This window comes from Lissotriton vulgaris, chromosome 7, assembly GCF_964263255.1.
Source record: "Lissotriton vulgaris chromosome 7, aLisVul1.2, whole genome shotgun sequence".
Lineage (NCBI taxonomy): Eukaryota > Metazoa > Chordata > Amphibia > Caudata > Salamandridae > Lissotriton > Lissotriton vulgaris.
In genome coordinates, this window is record NC_141695.1 from 1759476138 (window position 1) to 1759502607 (window position 26470).

Below are 26470 nucleotides of genomic sequence, written 5' to 3' on the forward strand. Positions count from 1 at the left end.
ATCGTATGTACAATTTACAGTAGGGAGCACTTGCACTGCGGCACGGATCAGCCGTGGCGCAGTGCCCTGAGTATCGGAAAACCAGCAAAACATCGGAGGCACATCAGCAAAAAGTGGAAGGGAGACTCACGCCAAGGTGCCAGGTCTAACATGTGTCCCCTCCAGCTGAAATGTGGGGGGAACTACCCTTCCCCAGGGAGTTCCACATCACTAAGGCGGAAAAATCTGGACAGACCGTCAGCGTTGGCGTGATCGGTGCCAGGGCGGTGTTCCACCGTAAAGTCCATACTCTGTAGAGAAATGGACCACCTCAACAGTTTCGGGTTCTCACCCCTCATTTGCATCAACCATCTGAGGGGCCTGTGGTCCGTCTGAACTCGGAAGTGAGACCCAAACAAGTAGGGTCTTAGCTTCTTCAGCGCCCAGACCACAGCAAATGCTTCTCGCTCTATTGCACTCCACCTACTTTCCCGTGGAAGTAACCTCCGACTTATGAAGGCTACGGGTTGGTCAAAGCCCTCCTCAGTCATCTGTGAAAGAACAGCCCCTACACCATGCTCTGAAGCGTCTGTTTGCACAATGAACTCCTTGGAGAAATCTGGGGCCAGGAGCACGGGTGCCGTGCACATGGCAGTCTTCAGGGTGTCGAAAGCCTTCTGACAGGTGTCAGTCCAAATCACATTCCTGGGCTGCTTTTTCGAAGTCAGCTCTGTCAAGGGGGTCACGATCGTGCCATAGCCCTTGACAAACCTCCTGTAATACCCAGTGAGCCCCAGGAAGGCTCTCACTGCAGTCTGGGTCTTGGGGGGTTCCCAAGCCAGGATATTTTCGATTTTGGGCTGCAAGGGGGCTACCTTGCCACTCCCAACTTGGTGTCCCAAGTACACCACTGAACCCTGCCCAATCTGGCACTTGCTTGCCTTGATTGTGAGGCCTGCTCTGCGCAGGGCCATCAACACTTCCCAGAGGTGTCGCAGGTGTTCGGGCCAGGTGCCGCTGAACACCGCGATGTCATCCAGGTAGGCGGCACTGAACTCGTCCAGTCCAGCCAACACCTGGTTGACCAATCTCTGGAAGGTGGCAGGGGCATTCTTCATTCCAAATGGCATAACCCGGAACTGGAAATGCCCATCTGGTGTAGAGAATGCCGACCTCTCCTTTGCCCCTTCGGTCAAGGCGATCTGCCAGTACCCAGACGTCAAATCAAACGTGCTGAGAAACCGGGCAGCCCCTAGCCGATCAATGAGCTCGTCAGCTCTGGGGATGGGGTGCGCGTCAGTCTTCGTGACTGAATTGAGTCCTCTGTAGTCCACACAGAACCGTAGTTCGGGTGTGGCTCCCGGCGCAGCAGCCTTCGGAACCAAGACCACGGGGCTGGACCAAGGACTGCTGGAAGACTCAACCACCCCGAGGGCAAGCATCTTGGAGACCTCCTCCTTGATGCAGGCCCGGACCCTGTCAGTTACCCTGTAAGCCTTATGCTTTACCGGTAAGCTGTCTCCAGTGTCCACATCATGGACGCACCAATCTGTGACACTCGGAACCAGGGAGAACAGGTCTGGAAACTGCCCCAGCAACTGGCGGCAGTCCTCCTGTTGTTCGGCGGTCAGGGAGGGTGAGAGGTTAACTCCATCCACTGACCCATCCTTCTCACAGGCCACCAAGAGGTCAGGAAGAGGCTCCGACTCCTCCTCCATTCCGTCATCGGTTGCCAACAACATGCCCACTTCGGACCTTCGCAAGTGGGGCTTGAGGCGGTTGACATGTAGGACCCGCAAAGGGTTCCTGGGCGTCTTCATGTCCACCAAGTATGTCACGGGCTCTTGCGCTCCACAACCTCAAATGGTCCTGTCCACTTATCCTGAAGGGCACAGGGCTCCACTGTGTCCAAGACATACACCTCCTGTCCAGGCTGAAGCTCGACCAGAGTGGCATTCTGATCGTACCACCGCTTCATTTCTTCCTGGCTCGCTTCCAGATTTGCCTCGGCAAGTTGTCTGAAGCGTCTGGTCTGGTTTCTGAAGGCCAGCATGTAGCTATATACATTCTGGGGAGGTTTCCTGGGAGATTGCTCCCAGCCTTCCTTTACCAAACTCAGTGGTCCTCTCCCGGGGTGACCGTACAGCAGTTCAAAGGGGCTGAACCCTAGGGACTTCTGTGGTACCTCGCGATAGGCAAACAGCAGGCATGGCAAGAGGACGTCCCACTTACGCCTCATCGGACCTTCCAGGCCCATTATCATGCCTTTGAGGGTTCGGTTGAATCTTTCAACCAACCCGTTACCTTGGGGATGGTAGGGTGTGGTGAACTTGTACGTTACGCCACACTCCTGCCAAAGGGACTTCATATATTTCGATATGAAATTGGTCCCCCTGTCGCTCACCACCTCTAGAGGGAATCCTACTCGTGAGAAAATTCCCATCAGTGCACGCCCCACCACGGGAGCCGTCACTGTCCTCAGAGGGATGGCTTCAGGGTACCGGGTGGCATGGTCCACCAAGACCAGGATGAACCTGTTGCCCATGGCTGTCTTGGGGTCCAGAGGCCCAACGATGTCAATACCCACTCGCTGGAATGGCGTACCGACCACAGGGAAGGGTTGGAGGGGAGCCTTGTTCTTCCCTCCCGTCTTCCCACTTGCCTGGCAAGTTGGACAGGTTCTGCAATACGCATCGGAACTCTTGTGCATTTGGGGCCAGTAAAAGTGGGTGACAAGCCTGTCATAGGTCTTGTCCATCCCCAAATGTCCTGCTAAAGGCACATCATGAGCCAGACCCAGTAGGAAGGCTCTGAACTTCTGGGGTACCACCAGCACACGGGCTGACCCAGGTTCAGCAGCCTTAGGCTCCGAATACAGGAGGTCGTTCTCCCAGTACACGTAATGTGTTTTGGCCTGAACACCATTGGCCTGGTCTGCAGCCTGCTGCCGCATACCCACGAGAGAAGGGCATTCCTTCTGCTCCCTGCAGAATTCCTCCCTGGAGGGTCCTCCTTCTTGCTGCCAATGAGTCAGCTCAGGCAGGTCCCCCAGTTCGGCGATCTGTTCCCCTGTAGGCTCCAGGGCATCCCCCTCAAGGTCTGCCTCCTCCTGGACCGTAGGAACTTCAGGGGCCGGTTTCCCGCGCCCCCTGCGCCTTCTCCCTAGGGCCGGTTCCTGGGCCTCTCCATCAGGCCCCAGGACCTCTCGATCACCCCTACTGGCTGCCATCGACCGGGTGGTCACGCACGCCCAGTCAGGCAGACCCACCATCCGCAGGTGAGTCGCTTTCTCCACCTTTTCCCAAGGGGAGTGCTCCAAGTCGTTCCCTAGCAAACAGTCAACAGGCATGGTTTTTCTCACACAGACCTGCAGAGTACCAGAGACCCCCCCCCCACTCGAAGGGAACTTGAGCCATCGGACACTGACTCTCAGAATTATCAGCGTTGATAACCCTACAGTAGGCATGGGGTACAACCTGCTCTTGAGACACCAGGTGCTGCCTCACTGCAGTCACACTGGCTCCTGTGTCTCTAAGAGCCTCGGCTTCCTTACCATTGATGATCACCACCTGCCCATATTTCTTAGTGTTAGAGGGCAGGTAGTTCGTAGGGATCATCTCACTGTCTCCTAGCGAGACCAGGGTCATGTGAACGGGATCTCCACCCCCCGGGACCATCATTTCTTCTCCCAGGTGAACGCTAGTCACTTGTCGGGGCGGAGCACCAGTGGGTGCAGGTTTTCCAAATAGGCGACACTTGGGGTCACTGGATATGTCTCTAATAAAAGAGAGAGGGACCCCAAAACCAAAGGGATAGGGTTCCACAATTGACGTTAGTCTGAAAGAAATTCCCTTTGGGTAAAATAGCAACAGTACATAAGTACTCACAAGCATACAAACAACAATTTACAGGGAAGCAATGTAGATAAATAGGATTCAACCAATATATGTGAAAACACTCTCAAAACATTTCAAATTATAAAAACAATTTATTAAAGATACATTACATTAGATAAAAACAGAAATTTGGGAAACATATAAGGACGGTGCAATAATCAGTAAAAACAACATTCAATTAAAAAGGAGTGTACAGGAAAAAAGGATAGAACCCAATCATAAGACAACAAATTTGGTTTCCTCCTTGGTGTATATTCCTAGATTTACTCCTTAGGCGTCGACGCGTTTCGGCGGTATAAACATATTAATCCGCCTTCATCAGGACAGTAGGACAATACAGTTTCCCAAATAGATTCTGAAATTTAAATAAAACCAATCTTAGGCTTACTGGGCTCATGACATATGGTAATCTAAAAATCACAATCTTTAAAAAAACGTAATGTTTCTAAATCATTATACCAACATATATACTTACATTGCTTCCAGAACAAAAAACAATAATCAGCTCATCAAGATACATAACATTCATAGTTAAACAACAATAGTTCAAGATTGCCCATTTTTCTACAACAACCTTCAGAGTACTGATATATACATATTCAGGCCTGAGGTAGAGTCCAGGAACATTTAGATTTCTTTTAGGGTTCATGTATTGAAATTCCCAGAATACTTAGAGGTAGAGGTGGCGTTAGATAAAGAGCATTGGTACATCACCTACCTCGAATATATGATAGGTCTGACCAATATTGTAAGGGGTTTTCAGCCTCCTATGCGTCAGAACAAGGAATTCGTCCAGCGAATTCTTTTAGATATAGGTTCAGATATATGTTCAGGTACCTATTCAGAAAGAAATAAGTTTAAAGATATTTCAGGGTAGCCATTTTGGAGGCTACGTCACAGAATTCACATAGGACTATGACTTATATCTGTCCTTAGCCTGCATCGCCATTTGGGCTGTGTTTTATGCGATTCTGCCTTTTGTTACGCTATGCCTGATTATTCCTTACATTCGCAAATAGTCGTAAATTCACTTATTTTTAATCCAACATCAAGTGGGAACACAATAAAATAATTATCAGCAAACCAGCCTCAAGTCTTTTGTTTAGCCAGTATTCTTCTACATAGCGAGTTCATACACTTAAGCCCGAAAGTTAATTCAGGTACTTACTATTTGGATTTTAGTGATGAAAGGCGTAAATACGTCTTTAAGGGTCATATACTTCTCCAGTTAAATGACTGGACACTGCAAGAAATTTATATACATATATGAGCTACGCATATCTTACTGGATATTCCAAAATTTTAAAAATGCGTGCCTATTCAGGTGGCATACTTACGAGTGATTAAAAATGCTAGTACATAAGCACGCAGTAGTGATGATTTCACTTTTAACTTCGGTCCTGCTTAGGCGCAATCGAAGTACTGCATGGGTTCCGGGATTTATCCAAAGATACCCGCTATGCAAGGGAAGTCTTTTCTGTAATCCCTGTATAATTAAACAAGAAAGAAGGGACAAATACCCTTATTACAAACGTGCTTTCTTTCTGAAAAACGCTATTGCCATATAGCGTAGCCCCTACTAGCAGTCTGCATACCTTAGGCTTTCGATCGTCGGACGTCCTGCGTGCTCCTATCCGTGTCCCCGGCTAGCAGCGTTTAGAAGGAACACACGGATTTAAATACCCAGCATTAGGCGGGTGTTTGTTGATGACGGGGGCGGGAATAATAGAACGGGGAGAAAGACTACCCGTTGCTTAAGATCGCGTCAGTCAGTGAACCGCGTTCGGTTAAAAATGATTTCATTTCCAGTATAAAAATGCTCAAAGTGCTCTATATATAATAATGAAAAAGTTGGTTTTTGTAATTTATATTCACAGAGCGTTTTATTTCACGTTTAATAATGACGATGACGAAATTGATAGAACGTGAAAAAAGACCGTGAAACAAGATACTACCCGTAGGTGTCCTCGCGTTGGTCAGTGAAAACATCTAATTGTAAAGAAGTATTTTTTCTTTTTGACCACTAGATTTTTTTTGACATAAAATTAGCGATTTGATTTTCTAATTTATGTTTGCTTGACATCTCCCAAGATTGGCAGAAAAAGGTTTTAAAATTGTGTTTGATGTAATTCTTCGTTAGGTTTGTCAACTCAAAGATTATTAAATGAGGATTTGCTGAAAAATCCGGTAGCCTAATTATTAGGGGCAAGGAGGTTGCATTTACAGACAGATCTCTTATTCACATTAGGGAGCATGGATATGTGCCCAGGCTCGCCACATTTGAAACAATTGAAGGGCCCCTTTGGAACAGGTTTACCTGTCGGGGCCCCATTCTGCTTCGGGGGTGGGGGAGGCTGAGAACCCTGCTGCGGATTCCCTTGGGAACTACTTTGGGGGCCTTTTTGGAACCCTTTCTGTTTTCCCCCCTTGTCCCCCCCACTCTTCTGCTGGGGACCCTGCCCACTCTTGGCGGAATCTCCCACGGGACCCTTGTGGACCCTGGTGCTGAGCCAGCGGTCCGCCTCCTCAGCAAGCTTCCTCGGGTTGGACAGCTTGCTATCGATCAGGTGTTGGCGTAACTCAGGAAAACAGTGATCAGACAAGTGCTCCCATGCAATTAAATCAAAGAGACCTTGAAAATCATTAACTTTGTTACCTTTCACCCAACCATCCAGTGCTCTGCAAAAGTAAGTCACATACTCCACATACGTATTCCCAGGTCGCTTAGTACATCCCCGAAACTTCTGTCTATACATTTCAGGGGTAAGCCCGTACCTGTTTAATAAAGCTTCTTTCATGTGGGCATAGGATCTCTGATTCTCAACGGGCAAATCTAGCAAGGTATCTCTCCCTTCGCTAAGGAACCTTCCCCACAATCCCGCTCCCCAATCCTTGTCAGGGACCCGGTGGGAGGACATGGCCACCTCGTATGCCCTAAACCACTGTCCTATGTCATCCCCCTTAAAGAACTCCTTAACTACGTCCTTCGGGATGTGCACTCTTGACTCTACCTGCACTGGCGATGTGCTGCCACCAGAGGGAGGCCGATCCAAGTCTCTCTCCTTGAGACTTATCTCCCTCATCTTGATTTCGTAATCCATCTGGTGCTTTCGCTCTTCCAGCGCCATTCTTTTGGTTTCCAGCTCCAGCTGGATTTTCATTTCTGCCAATTTTCTCTCGTGATTCCGGGTTTCCTTCCTGTCCGCCAGCTCCTCTGGCGACAGGCCTTTACCCAAGCTGTGCTCGCTGTCTTGCCTTTCCAGATCGATCAGATCCCCAAGCGCATTCTGCTCCTCCGTCGTATTCTGCTCGGCGAGGACGTCTTGTTCTTCCGGGGTCTTTCTGGACTCCACCCAGGCTTTCAGGGCCTTGTAGAGCTCCGGCTTGTTTTTGCAACCAGTGTGCGGAACTTTTAGTTTCCTACAGAAAAACTTCAGCTCCATCTTTGAGTATTTGTCCAGCTTTGCGGCATCCCACTCTATCTCCAACACCTCGGAGGTCGTGGACTCCGCTCCATCCAGGCTCTTTGTGCCCGGCATGGTTTCTGCACTCGGAATCTTCTTTTAGCAAAATTCAAGAAGCAACGTCTGTGGTTTAGTAACTGTACCGTAATCCTTGTGTAGTGGTCAGAAGCTCAGGTATAACTATCGCAAGTGTAAATTCGAAATCCCACCGCTGCCACCAATGTAGGAAGGGGGAGGCTCTAGTTGGCGCAGTGCAACACTAGCGACAAGCAGGGACTCTCTCTTCCTCGTCAGGGCTGAGGGTACCTTCCAGACAACCTCTGCTCACCCTCTAGGTAGTGTGGCTTAAGCAGTCGTAGGCTAATCTTTGGGGCGCATAGGGTTAAACACTTGCAACAGTACACCTTTACAACCAACCCACCACACAACGAGACCAGACTGTATTCTGTGAAAATATATATCTTTATATAGATTTTAAGCAGGATTGGGAATACAGTCAATAACTTTATGAAGACGGTTGCAAGTTACTTAATTCGGGTTACCACAGTTCTTATTGCAGTTCTCTCGAGGCCCGTAGGCCGGTGTTACTCAAAGTTCTTGTGGAGCCGGCGGCTTCCAAGGGATCTGTCCCACGTCGCGTTGCCTTCCCGGGGTCGCTGATCGTTGCGGCTCTTCGGCCGAGCAGGTCACTGGTCGTCCGGGGCAGCGGTGTTCTGTGGCGGCAGGGTCCCTTCCTCGTCGTCCGCTCCGACCCTGGAGGCGGCGGCTGTGCGGTGGTGACAAGTGGCAGTACGGTCCCCAAGTGCAGGATGTACCCAGCCAAATGTCAGTGCAGCTGTGGGCTCACAGCTGGGTTGTCGGGCAGGCTTACCGACCTTGCGGATTCTCGTAGGGCAATTGTCCGTCTTTGCAGGTGAGTGGCTGCTCGTTGTGCAGTCACCTCGAGAGCTCGGACCGGACGGGTCCTCCTTTGCTTTGCTCTCGGGCTCCCGGTGCAGTTGCGGTCACGGTGTTCGGGCCAGCGGCGGCTGGTCCTTACTTTGCTTCCGCTGTTGCTTTGGGCCCCGGTCACGGTGGTCGGGAGGTCGTTGATGCCTTAGAGGAGATTCCTCCGTCAGTGCCGCGGCGATGGTCAGCACCCGCAGTCGCTTTCTTCCAAGGGGGTAGCGTCCACTGGTCCTGGGACGCTGGTCAGGGGGCAAGTTCAGTTGCAAGCCCTTGGAGATCTCTTTTGCAGAGTTTGGCACAAGTAGCACAAAAGTCTTTTCGTAGTCTTTTTGTCTTCCTCTCCTTCAGCAGCAAGGCACCAGACACAGGCAAGAGTCAGCACCCTTCCTTGTCTCTCACGGTCCTTCTCGTAGGGCAGAGTCTTTCTGTGGCCCAAACCGGATCTAATTTTCAAGGAGCAGGGCTCCTTCTTTTATAGGCCAATTCTTTTGTTCTCGCAGGCCAGGGGGGCCTTTGCATAGCCACTCTCAGTTCTGGAGTACCCCAGCGGTTGTACTCCGGCTTCTGCTTTCAGTGTGAGGGGCAGGCGCATCAGACGCCCCACAGGAGGTGGAGCCAGCATTGTCCGGACAGGGGTGGCCAGAGTACCTTGTTGATGGGGGCTTCGCCCTTCCTGGGCCAGGTGCCGGCAGAGTCATCCGCCGCTCCCCAGGAGGGTGGAGCCAGCATTGTGGTGGTCGAGCACAGTGACAGTTCGAGTCAAGAGGCACTCCTACCTCCCACTAAGGTGTAATCTGCGCATTCACCACCTGTCATCCCCCCAGCCCTGTCACTCACATATCCCAGACAGTCAGATACACATACCAGCAGAGGCTGCTGAAATGGTTAAAGCAAGCAAATGCTAACTTTCTAAAAGTAGCATTTGCAAACCCAGGATACTGAAATAAACTTGACTACAAGAAATATCTCATTATCCTGAGTTCAGGCATACTAAACATGACTCACTACCATGCTCCTTGAGCCTGCGGGGATTATAGGGTGTAATAACCCTCGCAGCTCAGTCTGGCCTAATGGAGCAGGTAGCCTTCAGTAGTGAAATACGGTCTTCGTTGTAAGTCACTACTAGGACATGCCACGCACATCAGGGCTTGTCCTACCTTGCACCTACAACGCACCCTGCCCGCAGGCCTACCATAGGGGTGACTAATATGTAGTCAAGGGAAGGGTCGGTGCTGGCAAGTGGGGACACTTGCCCAGCTAGCGTGACAGTACGAGACCGCACGCGGGTTCTGCGGTCGCAGTTCCCAGACACATCTTTACGGCTGCTTCGGTGGGTGGCGCAACCAGCGCTGCAGGCCCACCAGCAGTATTGGCATCTACAAGCCCCGGCACTCTCTCGTGCACTTTACTAGGGACTAACAGTAAATCCAATGCACCAATCATGGATACCAATCGTATGTACAATTTACAGTAGGGAGCACTTGCACTGCGGCACGGATCAGCCGTGGCGCAGTGCCCTGAGTATCGGAAAACCAGCAAAACATCGGAGGCACATCAGCAAAAAGTGGAAGGGAGACTCACGCCAAGGTGCCAGGTCTAACACTGACGTTGTTGTTGGAGGGTTTCTTGAGCGGGGCGAGGGTGTTTTGGCGCAGTTGTCGATCCACTGTCTGAGGTTGCGGGCTCCGGTGTCTGGGTTGGTGGGGTCGGTGGGTGGGTTCTGGGCAAGGGTGGTGATCAGCCGTTCTTCAGTGACTTTGCCCCAGCTGCTGTGAGGCAGCTGTTAAGTGCGGTGGTGCCTGGTTGGTTTCTTGAAGGTGAAATGGATGCAGCGGTGGTCGGTCCAGTGGAGTTTGGTGGTGTGGTTGAAGGCGACATGGGTGCCTGTGGAGAAAACAGAGTCCAGCGTGTGGCCGGCGGCGTGAGTGGGTGCGGTGACGAGTTGTCTGAGACCGAGGTTGGCAAGGTTGTCGATCAGGGTGGGGGAGTCGGCGTCGTTGTTCTCGAGGTGGAAGTTCATGTCCCCGAGGAGGATGCAGTCCGTGGAGGCGAGTGCATGGGTGCTGGCGAGGTCAGCGATGAAGTCGCTGACCTGAGCCCGGGATCCGGGGGTCTGTAGATGAGTGTATCTCTGAGGGTGGTGTTGGGGTCGGTGTGGATCCTGCAGTGCAGGTGTTCGGCGGCGTTGAGGGTGTCATCTGCATGGGTGGCAACCTTAAGGGTGGACTTGTGGACGAATGCTATTCCTCCTCCGGTTCCGTTTCCGCGATCCCTGCGGGTGATCTTGATTTCTATGGTGATGTCGGGCGCCGAGAAATCGTTCCACCAGGTCTCGCCAGGAAGACCACATCTGGGGCGGAGGTGTTGAGCAGATCCCAGAGCTCGACGGCGTGTTTACGTGCGGAGCGGGTGTTGAGGAGTATGTAGCGGACGTGGTTGGGTCCAGTCATTGGAGGTTTGGTGGCTTTGTCGCAGGTGAAGCTGCAGGGGCGGCAGGAGAAGGGTCCGTGGGTCCATTTCGGGGCGGCCTGGATGCAGGTGTGGTTTTGGCCGGCGTTGAGTGCGTGGAGGCTGCTGGCGTCGTAGTGGAGTCTGGTGTTGTGGCGTTCGCAGGGTCCGAGGGTTCTGGCACTGGGCACGGTCCAGGCACGGACGGGCACAGATGGGTTTGCCTTAGGCACGTCAGAGGCGTGTCCGCGCAGTTCCCGCCATTATAAGGGGAGCTGGGAGGGAGGAGCAGCTCGTAGGCGGGAGGCAGGGGTTTAGCAAATGGGCGAGGGGGGTGGGGCGCAGGGGCAGCAGCGGCAGGAAAGCAGGCAGGGGGGGCGAGGGAAAAAACGGCACCCAGGAATGGGCAGCAGGAACAGGGGTTTGAAGCACAAGGGCTGGTGCAGCTGCAGCGGGGGAGCGACCTACCTGGCAAGGTCAAGGGTCGCTCTCCTCACCGCACACTGTCACCAGTTTTAAGGGGAGCTGGGAGGGAGGAGCAGCTGGGAGGCGGGAGGCAGGGGTTTAGCGAATGGGCGCGGGCCGCAGGGGCAGCAGCGGCAGGAAAGTAGGCAGGGGGGGCAAGGGAAAAAAACAGCACCCAGGGATGGGCAGCAGGAACGAGGGTGCGAGGCACAAGGGCTGGTGCAGCTGCAGCGGGGGGGAGCAACCTACCTGGCAAGGTCAAGGGTTGCTCTCCTCACCGCGCGCTGTCGCCAGTTTTAAGGGGAGCTGGGAGGGAGGATCATCTGGGAGGCGGGAGGATCCCGTCCTTGCCCTGGCCTTAGTGCCAAAAATCTAGGCATCATTGTTGACTCTTCCCTTTCCCTGGGCCCACAAATAAATAGAACAGTCTCTACCTGTTTCAGGATGTTATGGATCCTCAGGAAGATCTTCCGATTTCTCTCCCTACCCTCGCGGAAACAGGCCGTGCTGGCCCTTGTGTTGTCTAGATTAGACTACTGCAATGCCCTTTATGTAGGGATAAATAAGGGGCTCTTACACCGACTTCAACTTGTGCAGAATGCTGCTGCTAGGTTGGTGATGGGCCTTCCTAAACTCACTCTGTTTCAGCCACCATCAGAAGTCTGCACTGGCTCCCTTTGGGGAGGAGAATTGTGTTTAAAGCCCTATCCCTGGTTCACAAGGCCTTCCACAATACGGGGTCAGAAGGCATTAAAAAAATGTTTCGGAGATATCTCCCCGGCAAGGAGCTGAGATCTGCCAGCAAGAACCGGGTAACAGTTCCCAGGATTAGGATAGCTAGATGGGGGAGGGCCATTTAGTTGAAAGCAGCTATCCTTTGGAACTCCCTTCCTTCCTCAATTTCCACTTTAGAAATACACTCCTCATTTCGTAAGACCTTTCCTAATCTGTAAGCCCTGTTTACTATGGAGATCTCTGATTCTGATCTCTCTCTGCAGTGCCTTGATGCCTCTGGGCTAAATTTGCGCTTTACAAAGCTTATATTCACTTTGTGCATTAAGCATTTCTGTGTGTCTCTGCTGAATGTGGATTGACTGTCTGGATCTTAGGGGTGAGAGGAGCTGGGGGAGGTCTTGACCCAGGGAAGGGTTGAGATGGCACCAAGGTGACCAGCATCTGGGGAGTAGGGGGAGGAGAACCCCGGGAGGTGAAGAGGCCTGGGTTGCTGCTATAAAACAATTGACCCATCTCCTGCTGAGTGATTAAGGATCCAGACCACCAGTATCAAAGGGAGAAAGGTGACACTGGGAGGGAGACACCCAGAACTGATTTAGGCAGGGGTCAGGGACCCCTGAGCACAACAAACTTCAAAGACATTCATGGCTATAACTATGAGAGCTGAGACCCCTGAACGTTGGAATAGAAATGGATTGAGACTGAAAAGACTTGGACCCATTTCCTGGTCAAGAGGCACCTCTGCTAATGAAGGCACAACTGAAGAGACTGCTGGGAAGGACCGACCCTTGCTTTGTGATCTAGGGCTAGTTTGCAGTTTGCTGTTTTAACCAAGGAAGAGGCTGTTGGGACTGTGATTTTGTGCGCTGGGTCACCCTGCTTGAAGACGATTGTGCTTTGTGCTTTGTCTTGTTACCCCAAGAGCCTGAGGTGAGCTGGCTCCCTATTTTGAAACACAGGAACATAAAAGTTTCTGGAGACGTTTCAAGCGACGAGGTGGGCGTGTGTTGTAGCAGCTTGAGACCCTTGGAACGTGTAGCCTGTGATCTTGGACACACCGAGGAGAAGTGAGTCTCGGATGCGCCGGGTGCGTGTCGTGGTGCAGCCCTGGCATTGGTGAGAAGCGCTTGGTCAGCGTGTGCATCAGAGGTAAAGTGAGACTCGGATGCGCAGGAAGCGTGTTGTGGTGCACCGCAGGTGCTGGTGAGGAGCACCTGGTAAATGTGTGCATCGGAAGTGGAGTGAGTCTCGGACGTGCACGGTGCATGTTGGGGTGCACCGGAGGCGCGGGTGAAGAGCGCCTGATCATCGAGCACGGAAGGAGAAGTGAGGCTCGGACACAGTGAGCGTGTTGTGGTGCAGCTGATGGCATTGGTGAAGAGCGCCTAGGTATCGGGGCAGCGGTGTTGGAGTAAGTCTCAGTGAAGCAGTGTGCGTGCTTTGGTGCAACCTGGGACTTTGGAGGTGATCGGCAGATCATCGTGTGCAACGGAAAAAAGTGAGTCTCTGCAGCACGGTGTGCGTGTCTTCATGCCAACTGACTCCGCGGGAAGGAGCGCCTGGTGAACATGCACTCAGAGTCGACGTGAAGTTCCATCAGCATTGTGTGTGTGGCTTCATGCCAGAGGAGAACCTGAGGGTATTGTGGCGAACGGGCACCCAGAGTAACGTAATCACAGAGGCGTGGGGTACATGTGCCCTGTGGCAGCCTGAGACATTCCTAGCAGTTGCGGCCCGGACCAGCAGTCCTAGAGGAGCTGAGCTGCCAGGCTGAGCCGCTGAGTCCCATTAGGAAAGTTCTGCACGGAAGGCCCAGTTCACTGAATAAGGAGAGGAGGCTGGAGTCGCGCCCCCAGGTAACGTGGATCACTACCTAGGCAGAGTGCGGGCTCAGAGGGACACCCTCTCGGCCACTCATTCCTTCTGGCGGCGTGAGCCTTTGCTTCGGCTCAGATTAGGGCCCGTACTGACCAAGAGAGTGGCCGTACTGGGGCCAGAGTGAGAAGCTGTACTCTATGTCATCCTTGATACATGTGGGGGGCAACTGATATCGAAGAGGCTGATTGTCGCAATTTGCGATTCCGGGAATCACAAAATTTGCTATTCCTTATTTTGCGATGGCCATTTGGGATGATACATCTCAAAAGGCGTTTTCCCGTTCGTAAACTCGTCCCGTTTGCGAACAGGAAAGCCCTTGATACAACTGGCTCATCGAGGTTTTGCCCAAAAATTATATCTGATCACAATCCAGTTATGTCAACTCTGCTGACTCAGCTGGGGGATAGAGAACCTCTCAGGGCTTTCTCATTTCTTAGACATCTACGCAGCAACTTACAGTTTCAGGCATATATTCGAAGAACACTTAGGGAGTACTTCGAAAATAACAGTGACAGGGGCACTGCTTCTACTTCAACGGTGTGAGGCTGTATGAAGGCTTATGTTAGGGGGGCCACTTTCCAGTATATCTTAACACAGAACCGGCGTGTAACTCGGGATGCAGAGCAGGATCATAGGGTCTATTTAGATTTGGAACGACAACACGCAAGAGTAAGGGATGCAGCGGAAAAATCAATAGACCTTCGGCTCTTAGAAGTAAGAGCTAAGCGTAATAGAGGGCTAATTGAATAAAGTCGCCACCAGCTATCGTAAGTTTAAAACTTTGCAATATGAGTTCGGGGAGAGGGTTGTCCGCTTGCTGACTACTCAGATCGCTGATCAGAGGGCCAAATCTAACATTAGATTTATAAAAGGGGTAGACGGTCTGTCTTATACTCGACCAGTGGATATAGTTGAACAGTTTAAACTATTTTGCGCCAATTTATATGGTGCGTCAGCTCCTTTTAATAAACATACTGCTCTAGATTATATACAGAAGATTGCATTACCAAGTCTCGACCCTTTGTAGTCCACATTATTCCAAAAGGACATAGAACTGGGTAAGGTCAGGATGTGATTAGTTCTTTACCCTCAGGCAAGGCGGTCGGTGAAGACACTATTCTGCTTGAATTCAACAAAATCTTCAAGGACATCTTGACACCTGTCTTCACTCAATTACTCATTAACATCATTAACAGGTTGAGGCCACAGCATCTTGGAGTATCACTAACATTGTGGTATTCCCTAAGAAGGGGAAGCCAGTAGAGGACAGGGGCTATTACTACCCTATATCACTGATCCATGCTGATGCTAAAAAAAATCCAAAATCTTGGCATCGCGTCTGGTTCCTTTTATTCATCAGTTAGTCTCAGAGCAACAGCATGGCTTTATCCCAGGCAGAGACTCTGCGGCTCAAATTAACACAGATATTGCCGCCTTTGACATTTCTGGTAAACTAAATCCACAAATAGGAATGGTTATGCTTGACGCCGAAAAGGCATTCGATTGAGCTGCCTGGGAAGCACTATGGCTCACTCTGTCATCATTTGGCCTCGGTCTTAGGTTTATCTCTGCTGGGCAGAAACTGTATAAGAACCCGGTGGCAGCAGTTAAGCTGAACAGTCTTTCCTCATCCCACTTAGCAGTTCAAAGGGGTAGACGGCAGGGCTGTCCCCTATCCCCTTTACGGTTTGCCCTTTATATTGAGCCTTTTTTAAAGCATTTGTTGCACAAAATAAGGATTTCTCCAGTATGTCTCAGTGACCTAGAATAAAAACTGACTGCATATGCAGATGACATTGTCATCTTTTCTTCTAATTCAGTCGATGCTCTAGTTGAAATTACACGAGAGGCACAGTTCTTCCGCTCTTTTTCCAGCTACAAACTAAACCTGACTGAGAACCAGACAATTGTAAATTTTCAACCTGAAACTGTGCCTGTATCATTAGAGGTTATAAGAACAGCTACCTACTTGGGACTTTGTGTTAGTAGTCAAGTAGATGATGTGGTTACTTTTAATTATGAGCCACTTTTTAAATCAGTCTTGGCGAAATTTCGTAGTTGGCATCGGCTCTTTCTCAGTATATATGAAAGATGCAATATAGTTAAAATGAATATTCTCCCCAAATATTTATATCCATATCGCTCAATACCCCTGCGGGTTCCTTTGTCTTTCTTTAAGTGCTTTGACAGTGCTACAGGTAGCTTTATATGGGGATACAGACGCTCCCGGAGGGCTCTTCGGTATCCCGAAATACCTTACAAACAAGGGGATTTTAAGCTCCCAGATTTCAAACTTTACTTTTGTGCTGCATTTGCTGGTCGGATCCGAAGCTTTCTCCGTGGGCCTGATACCGGCACCGCTTGGCTATCCTATCACCTAGCCTGTTGAACAGTCACTGGGTTTATGCTGAACCATTTTCCTCTGATGCCTAAACATATATAAAGATACTAAATTGTTTTTATAAATTGATGTGGATCTCCTTCTTGAGTTGTTTGTATCATTTACTGACTGTTGTGTGTATTTTGCAAATGTCTTGCCCTCCTCTTGGTTAAGCCAAAGGCTGCTCGACCACACTACCCCTAATAGAGCACCGTGGGATTGCTAGAGCAAGCCCCTGCCCACTCATAAGGGAACACCTGGACTCTTTACACAGTACATCAGGTTATCGATCTATCAAATCAAAGAGCCAGTTTCCTACAACCATTATCATATCTGTTCTTAATCCATGTTTGCATCATGTCTCTGTGCACCATTATCATTTCTGTGTATTTTCCATGTTTGCATGATATCTTGTGTGACAAACTAATTTCTGTGCTTATTCCATGTTTGTATCATGTCTCAGAAGACTGGGGAAACAACAAACTAATGGGAAATGTAAATCCCCCATGTCTGAAACTACAACCCTACCTTTTTTTAAAACATTTTCCTCCTCCTTTTTTGAAAAAATGAATCAATTAACAATGAGCTCCGCAATGCTGTGATTTGCTTACCGTCTGAAGCCCCGTCACAATGCACCTCCACCTTACAGGAAATTTGTCCTAGCAACCTTCTATTTAAACCTAAAAATAATGCTTTGAAGTCCATCTTGCAGACATTGGAGGACTCTGACATCTCAAAACTACTGTCCTCCACTAAACTTTCCAATCACTTCAATAACCCTCTCCCTCCAATTCCCCAAGGAAACTTCACACCTCCTGATACCCCTAGGGACCAGAATTAGCAACGCATCTCTTATGCAAGGCACCATGCATGGCTGTCTTCATAGTGGCCAAGTCACAACTATCCTAAAAAGCCAGATGTGTACTTCTCTGATCCCAACAATTTTAGCCCCATTTCGAGCATCACAACCTCAGCCAAGCTCCTGGAAATGTGTTGATCAATAACTCTACAATCACATTGACCAGCACCAACTTCTCAACCACTGCCAATCTGGTTTCAGACCATGTCACTGTACTGAAACGTCCATGGCCCACATTGCCACCAGTGCTTTACGCTTTCTCGATCACACTGAATCCTGTCTTTTAATCTTCCTTGATCGATCAGCAACAATTGACACGGTCAAACATGAAAAACTCCTGAACCTCTTAGAACTTAGAATGGGTCTCTCTGGTACTGTCTTAGTATGGTTCTGCTTATTCCTACAAAATAGATCTCAATGAGTTCTAATCAATCATGACTTATATGATCAGACGCCGGTCACTATCGCCATTCCCCAAGGTTCTTCACTTTCGCCCACCCTGTTTACTCTTTACATGGAACCCCTGACTGAAATCTTCAAACGCTCCAACATCTCCGACCATATGTACACTGATGATACACAAGTGTACATGAAGAATATCTCCCCTAATGACATCAGCTCTCTCAATAACTTCTTGATCAAAACTCAGCACTGGTTCGGTGTTAACCACCTTAAACTTAACGCCCTCAAAACTGAATTCCTATCCTCACCACCCAACCCCACCTCGAACATCAAAGATTGGCTCCCACTACTCACTGCCATGAACTCTACTCCACATATAGTTGATTCAGCAAAATCCCTAGGAATAACACAAGACAACAACCTCTACATGCAGAATCACATCAGCTCCACAACCAAAGGGGTCAATTTTCATCTCCAGGCTTTAAGAAAACTAAGCCTGTCTTGCCCAAGGCAGATCTCAAGATGGCGGCTCAGGCTCTTGTGACTTCCAAACATGACCATGGGAATGCTACTCTTGTTGGCCTACTGGAAATACACCTAGCACTGCTGAGGGCTCCCTTCAATGTGGCTCAACAGCTCATCACAGGCATAAAGAAAAATTATCACATTACCCCGGATACCCACTCTCTGAACTGGCTACCCTACGAAACTAGTATCCAACTAAAAATAGCATTAATGATGTACAAAGCCATCCACCACAAGACTCCTAGCTACCTGGCTCAGAAACTGGTTCTATCTGGAAGGAACAGAGCTTCTCACAGTAAATGTTCCCTACTGCTGAAACACCAAAAATGTCACAAAAATAATTCTGACAAGAGAACTTTCTTCAGAAATCAGGATAATTCGTTCTTTTCAAAAACTAAGTAAAAATGAGACTACTGAATAATCTATCTGAGGTGACTATGCCTGCTAATTTGGTTTAATTGCTGGTGTTTTCACAATGTCTCCTTGTATTATATTTTCACGTTGTAATTTTTTCCCCCCTTTGTTTAGCATTCTGGCTCCACCCCATGATTCTATATTTTGCTCCTTGTATAGATGAATGCTACTTGTTATATTGTACAGCACTCTGACACCAGAGTGGTGGGCAAGGTCCAAGGCAGCACCAACAGTACACCCCCATCGGCACTAGGCCATGTGCAGAGGTGCTAAACAGCGTTGGGTGCTCAATGTTATTCAATAGAGAAGAATGCAGTAAAAAGAGGATGTTGGAACGGACCAAGGGACCAGACTGGTGAAATAAACTAGTGGCTTTGGTTCTTGTGATGTTGGGGGATGTGGGGACACCATTGGTCCTTTTCTCCTCGTCCGGGTGCAGAGGCTATTATGGGTGTTGGGTTTCTCCATCCAGCAACACTCGCATTTAAGGGGACATGCCTACAGAAGCTGTATGCAATGTCCGGGAGTTCACGAGGGGTCACTCTACAGTGGACTCAATACCTCTTGCCTTTGGGGACCCTGCTGACACGGTTGACCCACTTTGACATGAACTGGGGGGTTCGGGTGCTTGGCGGCAGCGGTTTTGGCAGGGCCGGAGTCCTATTGGTACTTCTTTTGCTGTCTTCAGGATGCAGGGGACAGAACAGCTGTCCCTCAGGAGGTCTTGGTACCTGGACAAAGGCTGGCAGGTCTCCAGGGCTTTAGGGACTCAGAACATGCAGGACAAGGCGACTTTTGGTGCAGTAGACAAAGTCAGCAGGCAGGCCGGCAGGGTTGGTGCTAAGTCAGTTGCTGAGACTTCTGTTCTTGCTGTGCGACTCTTCTCGTATGTCTTCTTTCTTCAGTTCATCAGGATCTGATTTTCTGATGCCAAGGACTACCAAAAATACTCAATTTAGGAGCATTAGGCCGAGAGGAGGGTGGTAGCCTATGGGCTACTGACCTGGGGGGCCACTACGCCCCCTATACGTCCACTTCCTGTGGCAAGTGGGCATAACTCTGCCCCAGAATTACTAATTATGCCATCACAGAGATGGCTACTTCTGAAAAGTCGTGTTCACATCAGTGTAGCCAACCTTAGGGGTGGTACTAGTCTGAAAGTGGCCCATCTACCTAACTAACTAATTTTCCCACCTGTCTAGGTGCCAAGGGACTCTGGATAAAGGAGGGTTGGCTTTCTCTCCTTTGAGGGGAGCCAGATCGCATTCCAAAGGCAGCAGCTGTTTAAAGCTTGCCGCTCTAGGGAGGCTATTCAGCAGGTAATTCTGTGGGAGGGAGTGTTACACCCTGTTCCCGGACAGGCTTTTGTTTTGGGTTATGGCTCATACCCTAGGAGGTCAGCACAGTGTCTCAGGTGGCAGGCTGGCAGAGACCAGTCAGAGGAGGACCCTGAAGACCTACCAGCCTCTGGTGTGATTGCTAAGTTGACCTCTGGGTGCATATATTGATAAATCCTACACTGGAATCAGTGTGGGTTTATCAAAACAAGATGTTTGATGCCAAATATCACTTTCTTCAGTGAAGCTATCATGTAGCTGGGGAACTCGTTTTCACCAGTGTCCGCATATGTTTTAAAATGGCTTAGGTGTCCACTTGCGGTGCCAGCAATAGGACTGACCAAAATAGGGGTCAGTCAGTCAAACATAGGGGTATATCTTCTCATGCTGATCTGCTCTCACATGTAATGTTCGGCATCCTGCCTTTGGGCTGAAAGGCCTGCTGCTATACAAATATTATATGCAGTGTAAGGAGACATGGCACACCGGGCTGTGTGTCATGTTGTGTTTTCAGTTTGGCTGCACCTCGACACGCAGTCTACAACGGCAGCCTTGCATGTGCTTGGTGAGATATCCCTTAGAGTGGCACAATTTATGCTGCTGCCCTTAGGGACCCTCTTTAGCACCTCAGACCCTCTGTACCAGGGGTACTATTTACTAAGAAGTTACAGAGGGTGCTGCTCTCTGGTGAGCTACCTCCTTCTAATTAAAGCAACAGGTTTGTCTTGGCCATCAGCATTGGTTTGGGATAGGACCACTCCTACCATGTTCAGAGGCGTATGCCTGCACTATGAATTGTTTTGTATAATATGGAGCTTTTAGAATGGATGATGCGCTCATTCTTTTCTCAAGAGTGTCAAAAGCCTTTTGACAGCTCACTGTCCAGTTCACTTTCTTTGGCACTTTCTTGGAGGTCAATTCTGTGAGAGGGTCCACGATGGACCCAAATCCCTTCACAGTCATCCTGTAGTACCCAGTCAATCCAATGGAGGTCCTGACTTGAGTTTGGGTAGTTGGAGCTACCCACTCTGGAATTGTCTGGATCTTGGGTTGTAGGGATGGAACTTGAACGTAGCCTCCACCACTGGATTCAAGCTAGCCTGGCTGGTGAAGGGTGATGCCCTGAAACCGGTCCCAGGATGCTTGTTTCTGGTCCAGGGAGGATCTGGCTTGGCAGTTCGGGCTGGACTGTTCCCATAGGGAACAGGGTCAAGACAGATTTGCATATTGCTGGGTCCAAACTGGGGTGGTGTGGTAAGCAAATGAATGATGGATTAAACCCAGATCCTTGTGACTGAGGGTGAATGTTTGCATTGCCCAGCATTCTGTCCATCAATTGTTTCTTTTACTTTTACATACTTTATAAATATTTATTTCAGCCTGTAAGGCCTTAAAAGCACAAGTAAAAATACAATACATTGCATTCAACTCACAGATAATATCCTTTGGGCTATGTGAGACCAGCTAGTGCTTTAATTGGAATACATTTCCTGTCTGTTTTTTTAGTTGGCGAGATCAATTCCCCTTCTCACTAGCCTTACCACAATTGTAGAAGATGTAAAATGCTTGTACACTGTACACACAACATGTGGCATTTACATGAACTGCAGGATAGAGATTAATAAAGTGCATGTGCATAAATGGTAGGGTAGGGTTAGCAAAAGATCGTCTTAGCTCAAATGTGATCTCTTTAAAAGATGCATGTGCAAAACCTCCGAACAGCATGGTGTCAATTACGATATTTAAAAAGGCAATTTCAATAAAATGCATTAGTGATGTCTAGGCAAGGGGGTAAACATTACAGAAATCCTATGTGATTCAGTGGAATCACTAACTTGACTTACAGTTCCTGAAAAAGGAAAAGTGCACGTGCAAAGCTTCAGCAGCGTAAAGTTTATTGCTTAAAATTTGAACCATACATTCTAAAATGCGTAAACAGAACTCAGGTGGAACAGAGATCAATGCAATAAAAAAAACAAGATATTTTGCAAACAACCTATTTAAAATTAGACAACTTAAAAACAACGATTTATGAAACACTTGTTAATTAAAATAATGATAAACATGAAGCTCATCAGTTGATTTCATTCATTTCAAAAGAGAGAGAACAGGGCCCAATTTACATGATGGATAATAATAAACTAGGCAGACCTATGAGATCTTCTTTAAAATAGCTCTGCGATTACACCACATGGAGAACAGAAAGCACGAGATAGTGTTGTGTTGTGATTTAGATACCCATATATAGGTTTCACAAAATCATGCCCTTATATAGGCATAACTCCTGTTGCCCTTATTTAGGCATAGAATTCCAGTTCTTATTTAGGCATTAGCCATGCGAACCAAATGCAGGCATGGTCACCTACATCCGTCTATCCCACGTCACAACGAGTTCTTAGAAATCTGACCCTTAAGCCATTGGGACTTTCCCTGCTTGGATTATTGATTTCTCCAAGAACTCATTTATTATGCATTAACACCTATTCCTCAGGGGTTCATTAACGACGTGTTTCTTTGCCCGACTTTACGTCAATGCTAGCATTCCTAGCCATCTTCCAGGTATAAATATACCTTTGCTTACCATGGCAAACCAAGGCTCGTTCAGATTTATCGGCTCGCCATGGCAAGTTCGGAAAGAGTTCTAGTTCGAGTTCCCTGCCAGACGCACTGACCAGATGCTGTCATCCTCCTCGCAGAGAATACAGCTTCCAGTGTCCTGACTCCCGCTTGTCTGTCCTGGTTCTTCGCCTCTGCTTCCTGGCTTCTGTGTGGTTGGACGGCATTTGGGGCTCCTGTTTCCTGGCCCTGTTTCTCCTGTCCCTTGGGCTGCGCCTGGTTCCTCTCGTGGCTGCTTGGCGGTGTCATGCCGGGGGCTTTCTGGTGGGCTCTGTCCCCTCTGCCTGCGCTTGGGTGGCTTGTGCTGCCGTGGGTGCGGCTGTTCTGTTCTGTTCCACCCTGCCTGCACCTGTTCTCGTCTGTTCTCTGCAGTTCTGCTGGGTTTCCCTGGTGCTGTAGGCTTCCCTTTGCTCCGGCCTGGGGCTTCGGGTGTTTGTCCCGGGGCCTTCTGTCTGCTTGGGTTGCTTCTGGGGTCTGGCTGCTTCTGTGCTGGCTCTCCCTGTGCTTGCCTTTGGCTTGCTTCTGGTGTTTCCTGGCCGCCCCTCCTGGTTCTGCCGTGGTGCCTGCCTGGTTTGTTCCTGGCTGGGTCCTCCTGGGGGTGCCTGGTGGAGGTTTTACTTGTTGGTGTAGTTCGGTGCCTGCTCTTCTTTCCTTACTGTTTTTAGCGAACAAGGGAACCCGCTAGGTAAGCAAGGACCAGGGGTATTAGTTTATAAAGCAACAGAGGTCCTTGACAATTTTCTGTAGGGACTTAGAATGATTATAGGCCACAATCTGCGCTATAATGATAAAGGTGTCCAGCCGGACCCTGTTTATTAATCAATATACAATATAAAAAGGGATTTCATAGCACACAAATTTACAGTGGGACGCAATCCTGCATCCAGTGCACACAACAACAAAACATGTCAAAACAATATTTACAGGGATATGGTATTTCTCAGGCTGGCGGTTCTCTTCCCGGGCTTGTTTCCCCTGTGTCCTGGGCCTGTGTGGGGTCCAGTGGCTCCGGGTCTGCCGGCTTCTTGCTGGTTTGGGGTGGCCTTGGGCTGTGCCTCTTGGGTTTCTGGCTGTGCTGTCATTTTTGGCCTGCTCTGGGAGTGTTTTGCCGGATGTTTCGTGGTTCTTCTTGGTTCTGGTGTCCTGGCTCGCTTCTTCCTCCCTTGCTTCCCCAGGATTTGTTCCCGGTGTGGGCCTGTTTGGGTGCCACATCTCCCCCCTCACTCTCTGATTGGGGTGCGGTTCTCTTGTGGTCTTGCTTCTGTGGGTCCCTCCCTCCTGGTTGCGGGTTGTCTGGGGTTTTCCTGTTGCTTGGCCCTCTGTCTTTTCTGCTTCCTCCTGCTTCCGCTTTGGCCTTCTGTGTGGTCTGGCTGTGTTGGGTTGGTGGTTCCCGGTCCCTCCTGCCCTTTGCTTTGGTGTGGGCGCTGCGTGGGCTCCTTCTGGGGTTTGTTGGACCTGCAGTTCCTCCTGCATGGTCGGGTTGCTTGGCTCTGGTCCTGGCTTCCTGGTTCCTTTGGCGTTTGTTGTTGTTGCCCTGATTTTTGCTGTTTGCTTGGCTCCTCACCTGTGTTGCTGGGTTCTGGCCTTGTGGTTGTGGTCTGAGTGCTGTTCACCCTGGGTCTTTCTTTTTTCCGCTGCTCCTGCCCTTGCTGCTTGCCTGGCCTAGGTGTGGGGTTCCTGGGCGGTCCTATGCTGTATGGGCTCCTTCTTTTTGTGCTGCCCTCTGTGCCTGGTTTGGGGGCTGCTGGGGTTTCCCGGTTGCTCTGTGCTCCGCTCCTGCCTTGTATTCCCTCCCTTTTGGGGTTGGGGTTTTCTGGGGGTTGTGGCCGGTGGCTCTGTGCCCGCCCTTGTTGGGCTTCTTTGTTGTTGGTTTCCAGTCTTGTTGGCCTCTCCTTGCTTGGTCGGCTTTCGGCTGGTTTCTGGTGGCGTCTCTGTGCGGTGGTCTTTGGGTTGGCCTCCTCTGCCCGTGCTGTTCTGGGTTTGGTGGCCTTCCTGGTTTGGTTGGTGGCCTCCTTCCCTGTGAGGTTTTTTGGCCTTCTGGGGTTTTGGGGTTCTTTCCCCTTCCCTCTCTTTCGATTTGGTCTGGATTCTTGCTCCTGTTCGGCTCCTGGGTTCTTGTTGCTTCCTGGGCCTCCTCGGCCGGGTTTCCTCCTCTGGTCTCTTTGGGGCCGAGTCTTTTGGTTTATGAGATGGGCCGGTTTTTGGCCTGCGCTTCTCCTTCCTTTTTGGTCTGGGTGCTTGTGCCTGCGCTCTGTTGACCGTTTCTTTCTTTGGCGTTCTTAGGTGATGTCTCGGTTTCCTTGTGGATCTGCCGGGTCCTGTGGGCCTTCCTGCTGATTCTGGGCTTGGCAGCCTTGTCCGGTGGGTTGTTTTGGCGTGTCCTTTGGGTCCTGGTTCCGGTTACCCTTTCTACAGTTTCTTGGGTTGGCAGCCTCCTTTTTTTGGAGCCCTGGCCTTCTGTTTGTCTCCGGTCCTTGTCTCTGCTGTCCTGTTCTGGGTTGCGGGCCGGTTGTTTCCTGCGGTCTTCCTTTCCCTCCTTCTCGGTGCTCCCTTGGGTTGCTGCTTCGTTGTGGTTTCCTGAGTGTGCTTGTGGGTTCGGAAGGCCGGTTTTCTGCTTTGGCATTCTCCACTTAGTAATGAATAGGACGAGGACATAAGGGACCTGGGGGTAATGCTCTATTACTTACCGGTAATCTTCATTACTCCGGGTTTCGTTGTCCTCGTCCCTTTCATACGCCCCTCCCTCCCTCCCTCCGGGTGGCCATCTTCCTGTCTGGGCTTGGTTGTACAGGTGGGATGCTGGGTTAGTACTGCTTATGTACTCCCGGATGGAGGGGCAGTATTAGGATCCCAATATTCCTCTTGTTTTTGTTCTGTCGGGAGATGGTCATCTCCACTTAGTAATGAATGGGACGAGGACAACGGGACCCAGAGTAATGAAGATTACCGGTAAGTAATAGAGCATTTGCAATGCAATAGCTCTCGCATTTACGTGAGTTTAAGCTATTGGCATTGTAAATGACGATTCCTTTTATTTATGTTTTAAAAACAAAACATAAATAAAAGTGATAGCCATTTACAATGCCAATTGCTCAAACTCAGGCAAATGCGAAACCTATTGCATTGCAAATGCCTGTTTTTAACATAGGTGCTTGAAAATCAACAGTCTGATCCCTCTTACTACTTCATATAGGGGTCTGGAGGCCTTTTGGTTGGACTTCCACTGCAATACTCCCAACCCTTTGGAGGTAATTAACCACTAAATATTCAGGGCTATCCTCTCCCTATCCCCCTCCTACTCCCATGGCCTCTCCCACTATAAATCGCACCCTCTGCAGGAATCATGATCACTGCAAGAAACAGGCTCCTTTCCTGTTGGTGTTACATGCAAGACCAATGCCTGTGGTTGACTGTTCTAGCTTTTAACCCTGGTTTCCCCTCTTGCTCTTTCTTTCAGTCTGTCTCAGTGTCTGGACTCAGAGGGCGGCTGCAGAAGTGATTGATGCCCGAGTGGGACAGACGGCCACCCTCACTGCCCCGGTCACCGTGAATGTGCTGACGTCTGCCTGGTACAGAGGGACAGCACTGACCCCTCCACAGGCGATCTGCACTTGCTTCGTGTCACCACCATCACAGTTCAATGGCCCCCAGTACACGGGGCGGGAGACTTGTGGCCCAGACGGATATTTGGTGATCAGAGACATCCTGATGAACGACACCGGAAATTACACCGTGAATGTGCAACCGAATGGTGCAGCCTCGGTACAAGCCACCAGAGAGATGAGGGTCTACGGTAAGTGCTCGACCTCTGCCCTTGGAGTTGACGTTTCATCTCCCTCTGGGAGGGGGGACTATATGTTGCATTTTAATGTCTTTATCTATGCACTTTCTGTAACATAACAGGACGGTGTGAACTGTTCCATTTGATCATTGGCCTGCTACAGGACCCTCTTGCATGACGTCATTCTATGCATCAGTGACATGGGTTCTTCTGGAGTCTGGAACAGCCTTAACGGTTGCATGAGTTACCAGTAGCATATGTGCAGTAGTGATGCAGGAACTACATCAGTAGTCTCCTGGGACCGTGGGGTGCGGGGTTAGGTTTGATTAGCTCCGACCTTAGA

The 26470-nt window shown here is 49.7% G+C and overlaps 1 protein-coding gene across 4 annotated transcripts in view; it reads left to right on the forward strand.

Annotated features, from left to right (window-relative positions):
• The window catches only part of LOC147706602 (poliovirus receptor-like), a 785245-nt gene that overhangs the window by 556865 nt on the left and 201910 nt on the right, over nucleotides 1-26470 (forward strand). For all 4 annotated transcript variants that reach the window (XM_086933091.1, XM_086933089.1, XM_086933090.1 and 1 more), the window contains exon 3: nucleotides 25804-26139. In XM_086933091.1, the coding sequence (XP_086789217.1) occupies nucleotides 25804-26139 (336 nt within the window). The remainder of the gene's footprint in view (nucleotides 1-25803; nucleotides 26140-26470) is intronic.